The 21,989-nt window shown below is 43.4% G+C and overlaps 1 protein-coding gene across 1 annotated transcript in view; it reads left to right on the top strand.

Annotated features, from left to right (window-relative positions):
* Positions 1-21,989, top strand: part of LOC117457987 (protein turtle homolog B-like) — a 142,819-nt gene that overhangs the window by 116,298 nt on the left and 4,532 nt on the right. Inside the window, exons 18-19 of the mRNA XM_034098219.2 lie at positions 4,133-4,219; positions 18,412-20,049. Coding sequence (XP_033954110.1) covers positions 4,133-4,219; positions 18,412-20,049 — 1,725 coding nt within the window. The remainder of the gene's footprint in view (positions 1-4,132; positions 4,220-18,411; positions 20,050-21,989) is intronic.

The following is a 21,989-nucleotide window of genomic DNA, read 5'->3' as shown; positions in this document are numbered from 1 at the left end:
CACGTCTTTTTGTCCGGTCGGGTCTTGGAAGACCCGAAGCTGTGGGGTTCATAAAAACATCTTCTTACTCAATATCAAGCCACGATTATTGTTTTTATTTTAAATCGTATAATGTCTGAATTTTTGTCGTCTGTGAGGAAAATAAATGGGGCTCAGAGCCTCAGAATACTGAAATCAGTATTTTTTAAAATCTTTTTTTCCTTCTAATTTGTTATTCTTTTCTAAATAACACACTGTTATTTACTCACCAATAACACTCAATTATCCTTGCTTTTATTTATTTGTTTAATTCCATAATCTCTGGCTTTTTTGGCGTCCGTCAGGAACTGAATTTCAAAATTAAAAATAACCGGAAATAGACGTCGGCCTATAAAGGACATTTCGAGCATCATTGCGATACACAGCCACTGAACTGATTATCCAAGATCCTCAGCTATGGTTTAAGCTCGCTGATTGGATGTTTTAGCCGCAATGCACGTAGGGATATAGTGTTAATGCGATATGAAATCCTAAAAAAAAAATGTTTTAAAGAAAATAATACTTTATTCCGAGTGTGCTTGCTTTTCTCTTTGAAAGTCATCACATAACGGCATTGTAATACACGGTTCGGCTGCATTACATATTACAGATCTGCTGTAGTTCTTTATTTATAGAGCCCTGATGAGAAGACCTTTGGACAAACAGGAAGAAATGCCGCAGAAACTGAATACTGAATAACATCTTCAATTTCTCTTCACACAATTTCACACATTTCATGTGACTACATGTCTTTACTTATACATTTTAAAGTGTAAAATACTGTCCATCTTTTTGTTTGTTATGTCCTTTTGTAAAAAACGTTTTTAGAGTTCATCATTAATATCTACTGCTTCTCGTTTCAATAAATTGTACTGGTTTTGGCTTAGATTTTTACTGAAATGATAGATCTCAAAGTCAAATCTGAATATTAGTTACTACCATTACTGTAGTTTATGGCGTTGTAGACTGAGGTCTTCCACAGGCTAGGGCTGGGCTGTATGTTTAATTTTTCAGGTGAATCAGTATTGGACGTAGATATAGTGTTAGCTGGCTGAATACACCAAAACCATCAGACAGCCTCATTTTCGACAGTCTGTTTTAATCGCACAGCAGGCCATAAAATAAATCCAATATTTGCCTGAAAAATAGAATCCTGCCCGCACCACATACGTCTCAGTCTTCATCCACTTTTTATACAGTCTATGGCCGGTTAGACAGTCCGATATTCGTTATTTAAACATTTCCGAAACAAATTAAGAGAATAGCATTTCTTTTCGGCACAATGTTACTTCACTAAAAACCTTTTTGGCCATAACTTAAAGGTGACCTATCATGCTATATTTGAACAATATATTGTAGGGCCATACCTATATAAAGTATATAAATATAGTTTTTTTTTCAAAACACCTAACAGATCCTGCATTTTAGCCATGCCTCATTTCGCTCTATTTGCTCTTTCCAGCGCTGTTTTTACAGGGGGCTGATTCTGTGAGCTGCAGCTGACCACGCCCCCCTGCAGGAGAGGGCAGCGTGCTTTGAGATCAGCTGCTAGGCTGCAGCGGGGAGAAGAGGGGGACAAAAAAAGATCTCCGTCCTCCGTGTTTTATTCTTATAGAAGTAAGAAGAGAAGTAATGGGGCAGAAACTCTCCTTTTTACGCAGCGGTCCAGACATAGACATCAAATGGCGACACATATTCAGTGTGCAGTTACTTTGGCATTAGGGCAGGGATATCTAGATACTTTCCAAGGTTTGACATCATGAATTGTGCTACTTTTAAAGCAAGCAACGATGTTTTCAAATCTGTAATCAAAAAGCTCCTCAAAAACGCTATCGAAGCAGTTCCTGCCGTTGCTACGTTAGTTCAAACAGTAACAACGGACTATTTTTCTTAGCGAATGCATGTCAATTTAAATCAATACAACTATTTTTTAAATCAATAAAATCATTTTCTAAATCCATAAAAGCATTTCAATTAATATTGGTAGTCATATCGTTACTTTGTTGAGAATGTGGCTATGTAATAAGCGGGATAATGTGCAGCGACGCGGTCATTATGGGGAAAAGAACACCGACAGGCTGATCAGGAGCCCGACGCGAAGCGGAGGGATCTAGATCGGCATGAAGGTTTTATTTTCCCCATAATGACCAAGTCAAAACAGTAAGTATTATCCCTTACATATGATTATATAGTCATTATTCATTTGTTTTAAAGCAGGAGGCGCAAACGCTTGCCTCGGGGAGGGAGAAAAAGAGCCACAGTGGAGAATAAACAGAAGGGCAACCATGGCAACCATGCAAGGGAAGTCTTCTTCGCTGCTTTTGTGGCAGACTATAGCGCTTTCGAGCGGCAATGGCCGGTCGTGGCCCAACCTCTCATTCCCCTGATAGGTGGAGAATTGACCAATAAGCGGAGCACCCCTTTTGTGACGTAGGAAATAATTCAAATCTGTATCAGTCTGTATCAGATCCGGTACAGCCCCTTTTTTAGAGATTTGGGTATAGAGGAAAAGAGAGAGGGACACTTGGTGACTTCCCTGACACACTGGGGACACATATTCATGTATAAAAGATGTACAAGAGTGTATTTTGCATGATAGGTCCCCGTTAAGAATTATTATACTAATAATGACGATCTCAGGCAAATGTCTAATAGGATAAAATGATGAAGGGATAATGTTTTGGACAGACATGGATGTAAACTGCAACTTGACTTTTGGATAGACATACTCAAACAACAAAGAAATTATCATTTCATTTTCAAAAAAGTCACATTTGCCAAAGGTATTTCTCCTACTTAAGATATAAAATAAATAATCCTCCATGATAAACAAAGGGGAAATAGAAATGTAACTGAGATCTTATTATTTATTAGATCTAATCCGTTGTGAATTCAGCCGTACAGTTTATACTCTCTGTGTGAAACGTTGCCGTACACTGCTGTGAAGGTAATGACAGCAAGATTGCAGATGGCAAAAGTTCCATCCCATTATGTCTTTTCATTTCTTTGTCCTTATGTGACCCTGAAATCAATCCAATCCACCATCCCAAAGGACGCCTCAGGTCCCTAATGGACTCTTTACACAGCCGACATGTTGACATGTGATAGCAGCAACAGCACAGGTGGATCTAATAACATTAATTGTAGTAATAGGCCTCGGAACGCCTGAATAGAAAGTATCCATCATTTTATTACAACTGCATTATACAAGTGGAAATGTCCGCCATGGTCTGTTTTCCTCAGGCGGCCAAGGCCTGAGTGAGATATATGTTCATCCTGAGGAAGTGTTTCAGAAGGACTCTCGCCTGCAATGGTTGTCTTTAAATTACGGAATACTAGATGCTGTTATAAATGGTATATCCTTGAAGACTTCAGTTTTATCAACTGCTGGTATCCAAAAATAAGCAAACATTCATTTCATTGTACATTTTATACATTTGTATAAACTAGTTTAACAATTTGGATAAGCGATAGGTCTGTTGGTATTATTTTTTCGTTGTCAAGGAATAACATTTAAAGACCAAATCCATAAGTGACTGACAAGTAATGTAATCTTCTTCCTCTGTGCCATAGCTCTCCATTGTTGTCCATTAAACAGACATCAACAAGCCACAAGGTTTCACTGAGTGTCATGTTTCTTTATCACCATGAACACACTCAGATAGTGTATCTTTAGTCAATCCCACACACACCATCCAAATACTTTACCTCACTCAAGCCTGAACAAAGTACTCAAGTGACGTATAGATAATTGAATATTGATGACATCGTGCTTTGTCCCTCTTCTAATTTCCTGGGTTAGTCGAGTGAAAAAAGACAAGAGCACTGATTAGGGGGATTTATGGCCATACCTCATTAGAACAATCTCTACTTTCCTCTCTCATGCCTTTATCTTAACTTTGCTCCATGGTCTTTCTCGTCCTCAATATATTTTCTCGGATAATGTTGTTCTCAGATCATCTTTATGACTTACTAATTTCTCTTTCCATTTCTGTCTTGTCCAACCCACAAGACATGTACTGTTGCTGTTTCAGACATACCTCTCGTTGACAAGCTTCCTGTTAACCTCCATACTCTCCTCACTTCTTACTGTCTGATCTCCCCACTTCTACAGGAGTCCAATTAGCCTCATTCCAAGTGTTGAACCCTACTGGGAGGGGCTGGACGCAGACAGGTACAGGGCTCATCCTTCCAGTTCTCAGTGAGTGTGCCAACCATTGTCCCTGTTCTTGCACACTGTTTACCCCCTTTTGCACTTTGGCTCAACTCCCAGACCCTCGGACTCCTGACCTGGCTCAGTGTGCGAAAAAGCACACGTCCCACCGTCCGGGACGTGTTATTTACGATATCGGACAAGTAGATCTTTCAATTGACTTGTCCGGCGGACAAGTGATGTTTTTCGCCCTGATTTATTGACAAATTATTGATAAATTCAGTCATTCGCAAATTGTCCGTGTCCGCCATTGTTCGTTTAGAAATGTTAGTTTCGGTTCTGCTTGTCGATTCCTAAGGAAATGCATCTCGCCGCTTTCTGTACTGTTAGGCGGGGCGGGGCGGGACCATGGATGTATAATAAGAACGATGTGTGGCAGGGTTGGGAAGCAAAACTCGGTTCCGAGTAAGAACAAATAACAATTGTCCGGTACCGGGATTAATAAGACTTGTGAGGACAGGAGGCGAGGCCGAGCCCTGTGGACTGCAGCTCTCTCTATGCTCCGTATCAGCTGATCGCTGCACGGTGCAGCTCAGCGTCTCTCTGTTGCGGCTTTCACACCAGCGCTTTTCCCTTTCTAGCTCCGAACTAAAGCTTTTCTGGTTCAGCTCCGGTTTCCCTTTTCTGCTCCCGCTCTGTTCACACCGCCCGAAGCTCTTGCCTCTAGACCGACAATTTTTTAAGTGAACCGGATTCCGGAGCTAAGAGGCGGTGCCGCTGCAGTGTGAACAAGAAAAACCGGCACTTTTCAGGCTCCAGCTCCGAGCCGGAGCTGAGAACGCTTTGGTGTGAAAGGGGCGTTTTAGCTCCTGTGTTGTTAATATTGACCGCCATTTCCTTTATGAAGTGAAGCAGCCTCCCTGTCTGTCCTCGCGCTGTCCTCACATCCCCGGACCCCCAGACTCGGAGGAGCACAGGGATGTCAGTATTGTTTATGAAGCAGGGTATAGAAAGTACATTATTGAAATGAAAATACTATTTATTTACTTTTACAAACAGTGAGCAGCTGGGCAGCTGCAGCATGTGTATTGCAGGACATGTGTAAGCGTGCAAGCGTTTTTGAGTTGTAGAAAAGCGCTAGGCCTATGGGCTATAAATATAATGTTGTATTATTATTATTATTAGGCCTATGTGTTGGACATGTGTGGTTGGACTGTGTCTCACAGGCAGGTTGCAGTGTAACATCAGAGGAGACTGGGCCAATTGTACATTCTCAAACTGCATCACTTAGAACTAACTAAACAATGCAGAGATTATTTTTATATAATTTTATTCAATAACCGTAAGAAATTAAACAGTATGAAGTGATTTGTAAATAGGAATACAGATTTTAATCTTAATCTTTTCATAAATATATTTTTCTCCCAGTTTGTCATGGGACTTATTTTTACCCTCTCAAAGAACTGGAATCGAGAACCGAAAATAACCGGAATCGAAAAGCAGAACCGGAATCGTTAAAGTCCAAACGATACCCAACCCTATGTGTGATGCAGTAAAATCTTACCGCTCACTTACGTTAGCGGTGTCGTAAAAAACGTGGGAAAATGTAAAAACCGTGGGAAAATGTAAAATACATGGCGAAGAAGAAGATTCCAGTGGCCCTAATTTTTGTCCATTCTGGACAAGTGAAAAATGTATTTGGACAAGTAAATTGCCAAACTCACTTGTCCATGGACAAGTACTCTCTAAAAACTTTTTCTCACACTGCATGCATCCGGCCAAATGTCCCCACAATGCAGCACGCCAATTGTGGTTTGGGTTTTAATTGATCAAAGGTGAAGGATCTTCATCTTCAGAAGGTGTTATAAAAACAAAACAAGCCCTGATTGTTAAAGATTTTAAAGTAAAACAAAGTATCCATCTTGCAATGCAGAACAAGATTCAAAGACATTTGGACAGAATGACAAAATAAGCTAATTTCTCTTAGCATAAGACCTGTGCTTATTTCTACTTTCGTATCATAATTTCTGAACGTGTTATTGAGGTTAGCCTAATTGAATCACTATTACTATACAAATAGTTGTCATACTGTAAGTGGCTTTTAAGAGAATCTTAGCGCTACACAGCCTTCGAATGTCATTTTATGTTAGCTTAGCATGACTACTAGAAGCAGATGGAATACATTATGTACAGTATATCTTGTTTATTTGTGAGCTTTTTGTCTTTGGAGTGATCTGAAGCTATCTGCTTCTAGCTAATGCTAAGCTAACCTAACTACCCCCTTGCCCTTGCAGTTCGTACATCAGTGGTATCACTCTTCTTATCAACTTTAACGTTGGTCAGGCTCTGAGATTCAGTTAGTCAACTCCAATCAGACTAATGATCTTTCACTGTAGTAACGGTGATTAATTTCTTAAAATATCAAAGAGACCAAGGCTAATCATGAATAAAAGTGAAGATTAGAGTTTTACTGTGGTAAATTACATCAACCACTGCTATTTTAAATGTAAGGCATATATTTAGTTGCTTTTTTCTGAAAATTATATATATTTTTTCTGAATATTATATCTAAACATGAGGGACTATTTTGACCTATGCAATCATTCTTGAGATGAGCGATTTTTGTCACCAGTGGACAGAGTTAAGATAGTAATTTGCCTTGTTTTTATGCTAACAAGATTCTGGCTATACTATTATGAGAGTGTAGCATTTTTTCCAAAATGTCAAACTTTTCCTTTAACATAATCCTCGTTTTCTGCATTTTTTCATACCACTCTGCTTGTGCATTGTGCCGTATCTGAGGTTTGAGCTGTTTATGTAACCACTTTGAGCTGTCCTTTCTCACTCTTTGAATCACTGTTCACTCTCCAAGTGGCCTGAACCATTTTTTCACACTTTTGAAATGAATGTCTTCACTCCTATCCCTCTCTTATCCCAAATGCTGTCACTGACACATTTTCTCTTCTGCCTGTTAATCTTCCTTTTACAATTCAAAGAAAATGTTTAGTTTATAAGTTTTCATTCTTAGCTTGTAAAGAGTACAAGATAAGTACCAACTATTGAACACAAACCTGGTCACCTTACCTGTTTTAATTGTTACATTGTATGAACTGTTTTTGTATATGAGCAGAGTTAAAGACAACCATAGTTGTTATGATTTATTTGAATATTTTACATTATTATTAGCGGTTTATGAAAACAAGCCACTTCATATTTTGTTGTCTTTGTAGCCTAATAAATCAGATGTAGCCACATAAACTATAACTGAGCAGCCATTGCCCAGCCATTTGAAACATAGCTGGAATATCTATTATATGTAACAGTGTTGTTTCCGTGTGAGAGGCCTTTTCAAGAAAGACATAACACCACAGCCTTTCATAGCTCAATTATAATGCTACATTGTTTCTTTTGACACTATCATGGATACTTACTTTTCGGCCTGCGATCTAGAAAGCTGTTCCTCCCAAGACTGACTCCCAGATTGACTGGAGAAAGTTCGTCTGACAATTTCTATCCTCGCTGTTAGGGAAATATTTTCCTAGGCCCATACCTTTGACCCAGTTTATCAGTTTGTACTGCTCTCACTGAGCACAACCTTACCCCCTAAACGCACCAGGAGCGTCTGCGCTGCGTTACGGCTGCGCCGCGGCGTTCGCAAAGATCGCGGCCACTCTAGTCAATGGGTGCTGTTCCACCAGACGCGCCGCGTCCCAGAAGCTCCTCGCCGCAAGGAATTTCTAAAATATAGGATGAATCCTATTTTTGAAGCGGCGCAGCGCGGCGCAGGCAGGAAGTGATGAAAATCACCTTGTTGTCTGCTTTGCTGGTTGAGGGGGTGCACCGGGTGCACCCAAAACCGGCTCCTTCTCCTCCCCCCCACCACCGTCTTTCAAGTAGGAGAATACTGCAGCGTTCTCCTCCGGTTTACAGGCACTGTACATTATATATATATACAATAATAATTATGATGATGATGAATGCATATTTTTTTACCACTAAAATACAGCAACACATCTTTGATTCATGTCGTTTATAACTGGAATATTACAATTATTATTAACTTTGTCTGTAGTCTACAACACAACAAAATAGGAAATAACAACAATAAACCCGATTTAAACAGACACAAACATAAACCATTTAACTACGTAGCCTACTTACTGGTAGAAGTACAAAATGTCCAGGTAATATTCCAAAATCAACAACAACTGCGAGGCTGCACACACGACGCTCCGCTTCCGCAACGTTTTGAAACGCGCCTGGTGTGTTAGGTCGCAGGAGGAGGTCGCAGCATGGCGCAGCCGTAGCGCAGCGTGGCGCAGCGTGGCGCAGACGCTCCTGGTGCGTTTAGGGGGTTAGGCTGCTGTGCTCTCAGTGTTTTGTCTCACTGTTCCTGCCTGTTGGCGTCAGCTGATGTTATAGTGTTATAGTGCTTTTGCCTGTTTTATCTTATCTGCACAATGTTGATTATTCTCTCAGAACTAGCTAAATACATGGGTCTAGGGTAGAGATCTTCAGAATTGGTTTGGCAACAGCTGTGTCACCTCGTGGCGGCTGCTCATGTCTTGTGAATTCTCCGGCCGTAACTCCATAATAAACCATCAGTGTTTACCATCAAAGTTCCAGCTCTCCCCGTGTCTCTCTGAGTCTCGTCTCCATTGCTTCAGAAGTTTCCATCACACTCGCCACGCTGACCTATTGACCAAAGCATCAAGTAGTGCACATGGCACAAAATGAGTCTTCCTTCCAGCGCTGACACAGCAAGCAATAGTTGGCATATTCACATATTAACTAAACGTGTACCACACAGAAACATACACTTTCCTTTTAAAGCCATTGTTGAAGGAATTGTGTGAGGGTGTTTATATCCATATGCATGTCATGCTCCTTTTTTAACAAGAACGAACATTAGGAATAATATTTACAAAGTATTTTTTATTTCACAGAAACCTTGGTAATCATATGTTTTGGACATTCTACTTACTTTGTGTATTAACCACCCCCATAACCCACATTACACCACACAGCACTTTTGGTAATTTCTTTGCACTCTTCTAACCACTTTGAAGTAATTCAAATGTGCTGGAGTACAGTACATTGGAGAGAAACAGCTGAAGTGCATCATTGACCAAATATGTTATCATTCAGATAGCTAGAGTGAAAGGCTCTTTGCACGTGTAACAGTTTATTGTTTATTGTTGTTTATCTTTGTCTTGTTTGTAATGGAAATGCATGGGATGAATAAACTGTATTTTAGATGTTCACACTGGTCCATTTAGTGTATCATCCTTAAGTGTATGTGTCTATGCATCTTGGTGTCGTAAAAATGACATTCCCATACAAATTCAGACTTTTTGAAGTAGCCTACCATAGAAACATTTCTTATCAGTGTGCGGAAGTCTGTGTTTGAAGGACATTGAGATGGATAGGTTGGTCAGACTTTCCAAGAGACAGGTGTTTGGTCCCATATGAAACAAAAAGTCAATGCTGTGTTGCCTAGACAACAATATAGATGTAACGTGCTCTAAGCATGGTAAGCTTCACCATGTCGGAGCTGTGTGGAGGCAATGCCTCACTCAGAGATATGCTCTGATATATATGACAACCTCTACTAAAGGGTTTCTAATGGCTTGGTTTTAATCTCATAGAAAATATTTCTAATGGCAAGGCAAGGCAAGTTTATTTATATAGCACCTTTCAACACAAGGCAATTAAAGGTGCTTAATAAAAATGAAAGACATTCAGACAAAGGCATTTAAAAACAGTAAAAGATAATAAAATAAACATTAAAAGAAAAAATACATGAATAAAAAGTACATGAATAAAAAGTTACAGTGCAGTTTAAGATATGAATAGTTCACACAGAAGTTCCACTTTACTGATGAACACAACGGCTCAGTTTCAATTAAAAGCAGCGACAAAAAGATAAGTCTTCAGCCTGGATTTAAAAGTAGTAAGAGTTGCAGCGGACCTGCAGGTTTCTGGGAGTTTGTTCCAGATATTTGGAGCATAATAACGAACGCTGCTTTTCCATGTTTAGTTCTGACTCTGGGGACAGAAAGCTGACCAGTCCCTGAAGACCTGAGAGATCTGGATGGTTCATAGTTTAGCAGGAGGTCAGAAATGTATTTTGAGCCTAAACCATTCAGTGCTTTATAAACCAGCAGCAGTATTTTGAAATCTATTCTTTGACACACAGGAAGCCAGTGTAAAGACTTCAGAACAGGAGTGATGTGATCCACTTTCTTAGTGTTAGTGAGGACCCGAGCAGCGGCGTTCTGAATCAGCTGCAGCTTTCTAATAGATTTTTTTGTGAGACCTGTGAAGACACCATTGCAGTAGTCGAGTCTACTGAAGATAAAAGCATGGACAAGTTTTTCCAAATCCTGCTGTGACATTAGTCTTTTAATCCTATATGTTCTTTAGGTGATAGTAGGCTGATTTAGTAATTGTTTTAATGTGACTGTTGAAACTCAGGTCAGAGTCCATGACGACACCTAGATTTCTGGCTTTATCTGCTAACTTTTATACGTTCTGCCTTGGCTCCAAAGACCATTACCTCAGTGTTGTCTTTGTTTAATTGGAGAAAGTTCTGACACATCCAGTCATTGATTTGTTCAATGCACTTACTCAGTGTTTTAACTGGAGAATAGTCTCCTGGTGAAATGGTTATGTAAATGTGTGTGTCATCCGCATAGCTATGGTAACTTATTTTGTTGTTTTTCATTATTTGAGCCAGTGGTAGCATGTAGATGTTAAATAGAAGAGGCCCCAAGATGGAGCCTTGAGGAACCCCACATGTCATATTTGTCAACTCAGATTTGTATTTACCTATAGAAACAAAGTTGTTTCTGTCCTTTAAGTAGGATTCAAACCAATTTAGAACTGTTTCCGAAAGTCCCACCCAGTTTTCTAGTCGGTCTAGTAATATGTTGTGGTCTAATAATGTTTTCCACAAAATAAAATTGAAAATGCAATTAAAGTGTATGAGAATATAGTGGACAGGGTTAAAGAGGTACAGTACGTGTCCCATTTCAATGCTTAGATGGCCAGTATGCAAAATAATGTTGAATAAAATAAGTCATCAAGTCATTATTATCATAGCTCACTAATTATTATCATTATTCATCTCAATTTCCTAAAAGGTATTTTCATGTTCAAGGCTATCATCACTTATATAAAGAGGTTGAAAATAGCAAACAATGAAAAAAACGGATTATTTACTTCTAGTTATTTTTCATTCTTAATTGTATTGATTGCAGAAAACATATTTTGCAGGATATCTTTGCTTACTAATGACCAGGGTCGGCTCTAGGACAAATCAAATGGGGGGGCAATAATTTACCATGGGGGGGGGGGGGGGGGGGGGGCACACACTGCCGTCAACAACCAACACACCAACGCAACTTCAATAAAATTAAGAGATCTATGGATAACCTACATCTCTCAGCATCCATATGAAACAGAACTGTAAACAGATTTACTTTTTCTTTATGGATATTTTACTAATCACTCCCCTTTTATATAAAGGTGATCCTCGCAAATACTTGTTTAGATAAATGGTGACCAAACCGTTTGAGACCCTCTGAGATAACTTACACTAAAGTTAACTATCTAAACACTGAGAGAGTCCTTTACCTCACTGAGCTCACGTTATAAGATCCTCTCAGTCTGACAGGAGATGACTCTCCTCCACCTTGGTGTAGAAACGTTGGGTTACGTATTGTAACCCTTGTCATATTAGCACAGGTGGAGCACTCTACTGGACACTATGGGTACTACCTTACCCTGCGTGCATTCCCCCACTGAAACTTCTATAGACGTAGCCGGCCTAGGGCTGGCCTACCTGAATGCGAGCGCATCACAACGTATATAAGGAGGCCTCGCCTCCTGCCCATCATCCTACACCTCTCTTCAGCGAGCGGAATAGGACAGCCTGGGCTAATACTACAAAGGTTACAATACGTAACCCAACGTTATATCACTCACAGGCTCGGCCCTCTACTGGACTCTATGGGTACAGTGGGTGGAGCCCCAATGCATGTACGCACTGTCGTCCAACACCATTCCACCCTACTGCCCCTGACCGGCTTTCCTGGTCAGCAGCTGCTGCCCCACATTCTCCCTTAACCTGGTTGTGACCGAGGAGAAATCTGGGCTGTGGCTAACAGAGCACACCCTGCTGCGCTTACCTCGGACACTCTTTTGGCTGACGTTAAGGCAAGAAGCAAAGCTGTTTTCCATGACAATGCTTTCAGAGAGTAGAGCTCCAGAGGCTCAAATGGTCCTGAGGCCAGAGCCTCGAGCACTAGTGCCTCTTGGGGTCCAAACAACGTAGGCTGGAGAACCACCTCTGCAGGCGGCGCATATGCAGTAACCCCAGCGGGACCACCATGTGAGCAGCCGCCATGAGACCCAGCGTCTGCATGACAGTTAAAGCTGTCACAGTTGCCCCCTGTCGCAGCCTGTGCAACGCCCTGAGAAGGGACGCACGTCTGCTCTCTGACAGGGTGGCACGCAGCGCGTCTGCATCGAGCACCACACCCAAATACAACGCCTGTTGGCGAGGTATGGGGGTGCTCTTTTTCCAATTGATCGTAAAATCTAATTTGGTTAGGTGTGGGATCAACTGTGCTGTGCAAAACATTGCCTGTTCCCGGGACCCCGCCATGACAATGTGGTCGTCTATGTAAAAGAAAACTCTCATGCCCTGCGCGCGCAGCGGTTGAAGCGCTGTGGCCACACATTTGCTGAATGTGCGTGGGGATATGGAATAACCGAACAGCAGCCTGTTGTACTCATAGGCTATTCCCTGAAAGGCAAAACGCAGATACTTTCTGTGCTCTGGAGCAATTTACACATGAAATTACGCGTCTTTCAGGTCGATGGTGGTGAACCAATCGCCTGGCTGCACAAGCCCTAGTAACTGTTTCACAGTTAACATGTGGAATTTCCTGCAGGAAATATGACGATTCAGGCCGTGGAGATCTAGAATAGGTCTGAATTCCCCTGTTTTCTTGAGAACCAGGAAATACACAGAATAATGACCCTTCTCTCTGTGCCGAGGATGCACAACTAGGGTTGGGTATCGTTTGAATTTCCACGATTCTGATTCCGATTCCGATTCTACTTTTCGATTCCGGTTCTTAACGGTTCTCAATTCGGATTCTTTGAGGGGCAGGGTAAAAATATGATACATTGGTGATGGACACATTGGAATGGATACATTCCACCAAAAAAATTACATTTATTCGAGAAACTTTTACACAGGTTAGTTTACAGTAATATTCACCTTAATCAGTCTGTTTATATTCACTGCTATGTAACTGTAACCTGAGAACCACTGAAGCTACAACAGTGCAACAATCCAACTTTGGGAAACCCCCCCCCCCATTTAAAAACAGTTCTTGTTGAGAAAAACAAGCATATCTGCCTTCTCAGGCATACCGGGAAGAAAGGTTTGAACATTTTAAAGTAAAATGCTTCAATCTGGTGCACTTAAGCAGAATTACTAGAGACTAGATCTAGGGGGTACAACTCTAAACACCCATATGAAAAAGATCGGTTTACATTTTAATGATTAAATAAGTATGTGAACATAACCAATAACCTACCATAGCCAATAACAAATACATGTAACGTATTTTATTTGTGTTGTTCATTCATATCTTATTTTACTATTTTATTAATGCATATTTTTTTATCTCTCCAGTTTTCAAACGATATGTCTGGTTTACTGTCCTATAGTATACATTGGAATGATTTCAAACCTGTTTTATCCCAATAATTATAAAGGAGTGCCTTGGAAATATGTGTTTACATAAATTGTGATCAAACCGTTTGAGACCCACTGAGATAACTTAGACTAAAGTGAACTATCTAAACACTCAGAGTCCTTTACCTCACTGAGCTGTAGTTATCAGCCACTCAGTCTGACTGGAGAGGACTCTCCCTTCACATCAATGTAGAAACATCTTCTTCTTCCGTTAGAGCAGCTAGCACGAGATTCTAATAACAACAGCGCTGGTACCGGTGCACCGTCCCTTTCTCCCTCGCTCGCTCCCACGCTCACTCGCACTTTGGCTGTGAGCTGCGGTTGCCAGATAAGCCAACACCCCTCATTTTCATCACTTACAGCGCCCATCGTACAGGGCAAATGAAAAGTGTAACCGGCAGTGGCGTTTCTATATGTACCAAAGTGGTGGGGCACAAAAAACTCAGATGTCTAAATATAAGCTTCTGCAGTGAGGTTCATGGCTGGTGAGGCACCTGACTCTTCAGGTTTACAAATATTATATTTTGACCTAAATCAAAATATAATATTATTTTCAAAAGTTTTTTTTGTCTGATGCTTCAATTAATTTTAAACAGACAGTTCAACAAAAGGATACCCAAAACATGTAAGATCCCATTTTCAATAAAATTGCAGTCTTACGGCCCGTCCACACAGCGGCGTGCGTTGACGCTTCACCATTCACTTTGAATGGGGTGACGTCACTTTTAGCCGAAATGCATCGTGGGAAGCGACGTGGAGCGTAGCTGGCGTGGCTCGCTGCAAAAGTTGAGCAATGTTCAACTTTTGACGCCTCGGCAGAAGCGTCAGCCAATCGAATCATATGCCAGTACAAGCTCTAGCCAATCAAACCGCTGCTTGTGTGTCAGGGGCGGGAGATTCATGTGATTGGTTGTTGGTCGAGTTTCAGACACGCCCGCCGGCAAGCGTCAGCGCACGCCGCTGTGTGGACGGGCCGTCACCTTGACATGAAGATGAAGTCCATTTGCCTATCCCTCTGGACAAAAATCTCTATTACTTTTTTGTAAAAGTCCTCCTTATCTTCTTGTAGTTTCAAAAGTCTATCATAAATCTAATCTAATCAATAGATTTATGATTTATGAGGGTTTTCTGACCTCACCTGTGTGGAAACCCGTGGAGGAGCGCATATCGGGGTCTGAGGAGGGGCCAGCGGTAGCATGCGTCAAGATGGACCCTCTCCTCCTCCAGGCGACTGAAACGCTGCGTGACCGAGGAGATCGACCCAAAGAGCCCCTCCGAAGATACGGCAGCTCTGAGGAGATCCTCTCGGTCCTTCTTGGACAGCGCGGTGAGTCCCAGCCACACGTGACGAGACGCCACTATGGCTAGGGAAATCACCCGCCCTGCTGTGGCGGCCACAAATCAGATTATTCATCTGACCCGCAGTGCGGTCCGAATAACTGCTCTTGTCCTGAGGCGAGAGGGCGGGGGCGTCTGCCTGAGGTTTTGTGACCAGGGAGACGCCCAACACGCCAAGATTATTGGCCACAGCCGCCACCTGAGTACCGAGCTTGAACATCTTATCCAGATATTCCAGGGTGTCTCGGTCCCGGGGCAGCGGGGGCAGAATGCGTTTACCCTCCGCCCAACCAGCCGCCTGCAGGAGCAGATGGGCCGCCAGGCTCTCATCGAGGGGGGGCACACCCGGACATGTCGTGTCCGAGCGATCCACCACCTTAATTATACCCGCCATGGCGGCTGCTGCCATGTCGCCTCCACACACCGCCATACCTCTGGCAGGGGCGAAATAAAGGTCGGCTGCGCCGGATGCACCGGGCCATAAACCCCCGATCTCAGGCAGTTTACAGGCCTCGGTGGCAGCGGTGGGGGGAAGCGGTAAACCTACACGCTCCGCCGCCAGAGTCATCACCGCCGGGAAATCCATCCGCGCAGAGCTGAGAGTTGGATCTCCGGACAGAGAGGCGTCCTCGTCGTCACCCATCGTCTGGCCCCACGGCAGGGAGAACTGGAACGATGTCTCCTCGCTTCCCGAATCGCCCATGTCCACGACGTTGAGATCCACCTCCTCCGACTCCTCCTGCGAGGCAAACTTCTCCAGGAAGTGCTGCCCACGATGCTCCCTCGTGCGCCGCGGGATCACCTGGCAGGCTGAGCACGCCGGCGTAGAGCCCATACCGTCCATCGCGTGGTCTGGCCCCAAACACATGAAGCAGAATCGGACATTTCGGGCAGGTCCTATGGTGCAGTACTGGCTCCATACTTTCTCTCTTTCACTTTCACTTCAGATACGTCTCAGTTTCTCGTGGAATCACTTCCACTGCTGAAGAGAAAAGGATGATGGGCAGGAGGCGAGACCTCCTTATATACGGTGTGATGCGCGCGCATTCAGGTAGGCCCGCCCTAGGCCGGCTACGTCTATAGAAGTCTCAATGGGGGAATGCACGCAGGATAAGGTAGTACCCATTGAGTCCAGTAGAGGGCGGAGCCTGTGAGTGATATAACAGCTCTTTATATCCGTTAGCATAGCTAGCTAACCAAATGCTAACAACAACATTCCACATTACTGCTCGCGCACTCACAAAATGCGCTCGTGCCACATACACACGGAGCCGAGCTTGAATGAAACATAGAGACACAGAAGTACTTGTACTGTACTGTATATCATATTATTTGTGATGGCTTTACTGTATAATCAGTATAACAGATGAACAGATCGCCACTGGGCTTTCATCTGACACACAGCCACGGAATGATAACAAAACAAAGATCGGGGGTCATTGGTCAAGCAACACACCAATCAGAGAGCAGCAGTGAGCACACCTCAGGTTGTGTTTTATATTTGTATTCTTTATTTCTGACTTATTTCACACAAAACAACTTTTAAGGTACGGACACACCAACCCGATTATCGGCGTTGGTGGGTGTCAGGCCGACGATGAGCGTCAACACGCCCTACTCGGATTGGTGTGTCCCGCACCGTCAGGTCTTTTCAGCCGACCCGACGCCTTTTCGGCCGAAAACCGGCTGGCAGTCTGGCATGTTGAATCGGCGGGCAGTCGGCGAAAGAAATCACACTGATTGGCTGTTCAGCTAGCGAATCAGTGCATGAGAAGCGAAACGGAAGTGAGGGACCCAAACAAACTTTTAAACAAGGCAAAATCTGAGATTTAATTTAACTCCAGCTCTTGACACAGGTTCGGGAAAGCCCCATGAGCTTCTCGTTGTAGAGTGAAAATGGAACGCACACGCTATTTGTTGTTTGTTTATATCACGCAGTCTGTTCATCTTCTCTCGGTTATCACGAAGTCTGTCTTCCAGTTGTTGCCTCTTTTTAATGACGAATACACACTACCGCCGCCTGCTGGTAAGGAGAGTTATTGCCACTCACGCATGCGCAGTTCGTACGTGCTTCTTGGCCGTTGGCTGAAGTCTTTGCGGTGTGTTCCAGTGCGACCGAAACGCAGAGACGCGAGGCAACGCAACAGTCAGGCTCGTCTGTGTCAGGTCTTTGTTGTCAGATTGGTTCCCTTTAGTGGAAACGTTTTCACTTATATGATTTAAAAAAAACGGCAAAGTGGCAAGGCTTGCCCGCCCTGTGTTGGGTGGGCACAGTGACTCATTTGGGGGGGCATGGCCCGCGGATGACCCCGTACTTAGTTCCCAATACTTAGTCCCGCCGAACTCTTTAGCCCCGGAACTGTCCTAGTAAATCGCCTTCAGACCGGAATAAGTCCCTGAGGGAGGATTACGCAAATGAAGCCGCTGACGTCACTTCTTCTTTTTCTGCTTTGGGTTTACTGGCAGGCAGCAAACAACTTCACGCCGTATACTGCCACCCGAAGTCCCGGAGCTCCCCTGACTCCGGGACTTTGGGTGGCAGTAAATCGCCACCCGAAGTCCCAGGTAAATCGCCAGAAGCGCCGACACCTCCTCATCACTCCACCGCTCCCACGTTTTATTATGTGTTGCCATAAGTTAGTCTCTCTCCGTTGGTGCGCTGGGCTAATGCTAATAATGCTAATGCGAGCAAATAAAATGGCGGCTTCACAAAACTTTTTGGAGTTTTACGGGCCGTGGTTTGCAATTCGCCCAGCCAATAGAAATTGGAACCTTTTCCTCCCCAGGAAAGTACCGCCTCTCTGGCAGGGACTGAAAAGGGGTGAAAAGGTTTGCATGAACTAGGTTCTAGTTCCAGATCTTTTTGGTGTGAAAGCTAAATCCCAAGAACTATCGGAACTGTTCCTGGGAAAAGTACTCCGGTGTGAAAGCGCCTATAGTCTTGTAACTGGAGTGCAAATGTCACTGATGTTTTTAATGGCATCTATGTTTTTTATATATCATCTTCTTGTGTATGGTCTGTTGTCATTTTTGTTAAATTGTGGCTGAATTTGTTTTCAGCACCATCAGTAAAGCTTTACTGGCTATTTGAGCATTTAAAGATTCACTTTTGTGTTCTTTTCTTTAGGTCATCTTCAGTAAAGTTGAGCCCGGAGAGCATTCGTTCAAAGGCATCTCCATCAGAATCATCTGAAGATAGTCATGACCAGCGTTCGGGAAAGAAACCATCCACAGTTACAGGAAAGAGGGAGGAGTTGTCTTTATACAAAAAGACCAAAAGAGCAATGACAAGCAAGAAATACGGCATGTCCAAGCATGAAGCTGAAGAATCACCCATTGAACTCATCAGCCGAGGCCCAGATGGACGCTTTGTCATAGATCCCACTGTTGCAGAAATGTCTGTAAAGGCCCGGCGAATTGAGGGCTTCCCCTTTGTGGAAGAATCAGACCACTATCCTGAATTCCGGCAGTCAGATGAGGAAAATGATGATCCCAGGTCTATGCCCCCAGTTATGGCCCCTCTACGGCCTCACCAGATTTCCCCAATCTCCAGCCAGGAATCCTACCTGCAACCTCCAGCCTACAGCCCTCGTTTCCAGAGGCCTTTCGAAGGTATGACCATCATGGAGAGCAGCCGGCTCCAGGCCACAGGGCAGATCCGAGGTTCTCTCCACCACAGGGCTTTCTATGGCTATTTAGGCCACCCTGGGGATCATGACCCCCCACCTCCTTTTTACATGACTGATACTAGCCCACTCAGTTCTGTCATGTCCTCCCCTCCCTACCTGGCTGAAGGTCCTTTTGGTCACCCCATGATTCCTGAAGAATGCAGGGAGGGTGATTTTCCTCAATATGCTGTCCCTGGTTTCCCACTTCCTCTGACTATCACCTCTTCCTCTCGTACACCCGAGATTTGGCAGGGACTGGATTTCACCTTTGCAAGTCTGGAGGGTCCCCAGTTCATTTTCCCGCCACACCACCCTTTGCATCTCCGCCACGACTCCCCCTATCCTCCTCCACCTCATGTTCTTCCCCTAAGTTCTTTCCAGCCTTCCCTTCCAATGCCTACCTACCCAGCTGTCCTGCCACTGGAGGCCCAGAAGAGCCGCTCAACTAGGTCTCCCAGCAAGGCCAAGCCTCGTGGCTCCCCAGCCAAGCATAGAGCTATGCAAGAGGCACATTTTGGGCATCTAAGACACACAAGCCACGGAATGGGTGTGCCGGTTTTGCCTTACCCCGATCCAATGGCCCATATTGTACCAAGCGCATTCAGTGGCCTTGACACGCGATGGTTTGAAACCACCCCTCGGTTCAGTCCTAGACAGGCTTATAGGGTGGATTCTGGAATGCATCAGGTGGTCCTCCAGCCCTCCCGACTCTCCCCCCTAACCCAAAGCCCGCTTAGTTCTCACGAAGGCTCCCCAGAGATTGTAGTACGTCCCAGGCCACGTCCCAACATTGTCCAACCTCGCATACCACCAGAGATGTCTGAGATTACCCTCCTCCCTCCTTCCACAGCCAGCTTCTCAAGGAGATCTTCCCCCCCCTCCTCACCTGCCCACCATGGCCAGGGTAGCAGGAGAGCCAGTCCCAGCTACCGTTCCCACATAGCCTTTGCCACTTCTGCAAGCAGCTACCCAGCTTCCCAGTCCCCGTCACCCCCCATGGAAAGCAGCAACATATTTGGGCAGATGCCATCTCAGAGGAGGACTGAGGAGGGGATTCTTCCATCTGAGCCCTCTCCAACCCAGTTGTCAGCTTCAGGGTAGGTGCATTAGGCATGCAGAGTGGGATACCATATGAGTCATCTGCCCCAACCCATAATGCTTTAATGTGTAAAGCTGCTCTGACATTTTGGTTACTGAAATGATGTCTAATCATTTTTTAAATCATCTCTGCAGCAAATTAGATTGATAGTTAAGCTGCTTCAAATATTGTTGTTTTTTAATTTCTAATCACTTTTTATGTGAAAAATGACAACTGTATGTTGAAAGTCATTTTTCATTTTATTATGATTATCCAACTAACTTATTCAGTTAAGTTCCAATTTGGTCAATGCTGCTTTTCCATTTCAGACATCAAGTTAGAAGTATTCACCCATTGAATCTGTGAAGCATAACTTCAAAGGTATCACCTTAAAAAACATTGCATTTCCTACTTAAAACAAAAAGAAAATTGGGCCATGATTTTTTTGTTGAATTGGCAAGAAAAATGCAGTTGCTTCACAGATTACATTTCAGAATGTTTGGGGCTACAGTTCAGCTTAAAACAAATGATATTGACGGTACACTGTGTAATGTCTTGGCACAAGCCCCTAAAATATTGGGAATTTGCAGACATCACCACAGGATCCCTGTGTTTCCATCTGTATCATGCGTTACCCTGCTTTCACCTAACAGGAGGAATCCCATAATATTCATCCAATTGATTCCCCAGACAAATCAAGCACCCATTGTTATGTCTAGCTCCAAGCCTCTGAAGATGCCTTTATCATGCAGATGGTTGCTTTAAGAAGAGTTCATCCTGGCAGGCCCTGCGGCCCATCCTCGGCCTTAGTAACCTGACTGTATGACCAATTCTCCCTCACCTTCCAACCTCTCAGATTTGTTCCTATCCTCCCTTCCCTTTCTGTAACCCTCCTCTCCCCAACTCCTTCAATTGCCTCAAGGACATCCCCAGGTCTGACTACCAAGGAAAGGTTGTTGGGCAAAGTGTGTCACAGGGCCTGTCCGCTTCTCATGTACTGCAATGTCTCCATCATTATCAAGTAGGGCCAGTATGGTGGTTCTTGATGGCTCCTGGAGTCTTACCTGCTTTGTTTTTGATTGATCTCAGCTATCTGGGCAGCGTTGTTGTGACCAGGTCCTCTACACAGCAATAGGTAAGGGTTGGATCCATGTCTGAAAGGGGGGGGTTAGCAGGTGGGACTTTTTTGATCACCTCGTCCTTTAAAGGGGAATACTAGACTTTAAGTCTTTGTTTGATTTGTTCCTTACTTCAGTCAACACATCTAGTTCATTTCAGTTCTTTCCTTTTTCCTCTTTTTTTAAAGTGGCTATGCATTTTAAGTTCCATAGTCTTCAGTACATTATGCATTTTGATATGCATATGCCATCATAGCTAATAGATCAAGTCAGAGATTTATCACCAACATGATTTCATGACAAAATAACAGTAATCAGCATCAAACCAGTTCAAATATTTATTCAAGAATGTATTGTCTCCCTAGTTGGCTATTCTGAAAATAAGTTCAGCAAAGGTCACATATTTAGATATAAGAAGAGTATTTGGTGCAGGAGCTACAGAACACATCTGTCCCTGGCCAGGCTGGATTACACTCCAATTAAATGGTTTTATATCTGTTTTCTGCAACTTTGGTCTTGAGATAAAACCACACTTAGAAGTGTTCTACACAGAATTCAGAGCATATCTTTGAATAAAGTAATTACGTCCTTGTGGCGATGTCTTAGCCTGCTACTGGCAGCAAACAGTGTGAACAGTGCAAACAAGGCCTACAATGCTAATCCAAAGCATTGGATGAGAGTCAGAAACCAAACAAATATTCACATGTACGCCCAGCTGGCCTGGATACAAAGCATTTTCCTTATTTTGCTTATATGTTAATGTTCAGAATTACGTACAGATAATCCTTAAGAAGCTGTATGTGTTACGGGTTTGACTCACCAACAGTTAAACCGTTGTTTA

Source organism: Pseudochaenichthys georgianus, chromosome 14, assembly GCF_902827115.2.
Source record: "Pseudochaenichthys georgianus chromosome 14, fPseGeo1.2, whole genome shotgun sequence".
Taxonomy (NCBI): Eukaryota; Metazoa; Chordata; class Actinopteri; order Perciformes; family Channichthyidae; genus Pseudochaenichthys; species Pseudochaenichthys georgianus.
This window is presented reverse-complemented; position numbering and strand designations above follow the sequence as displayed.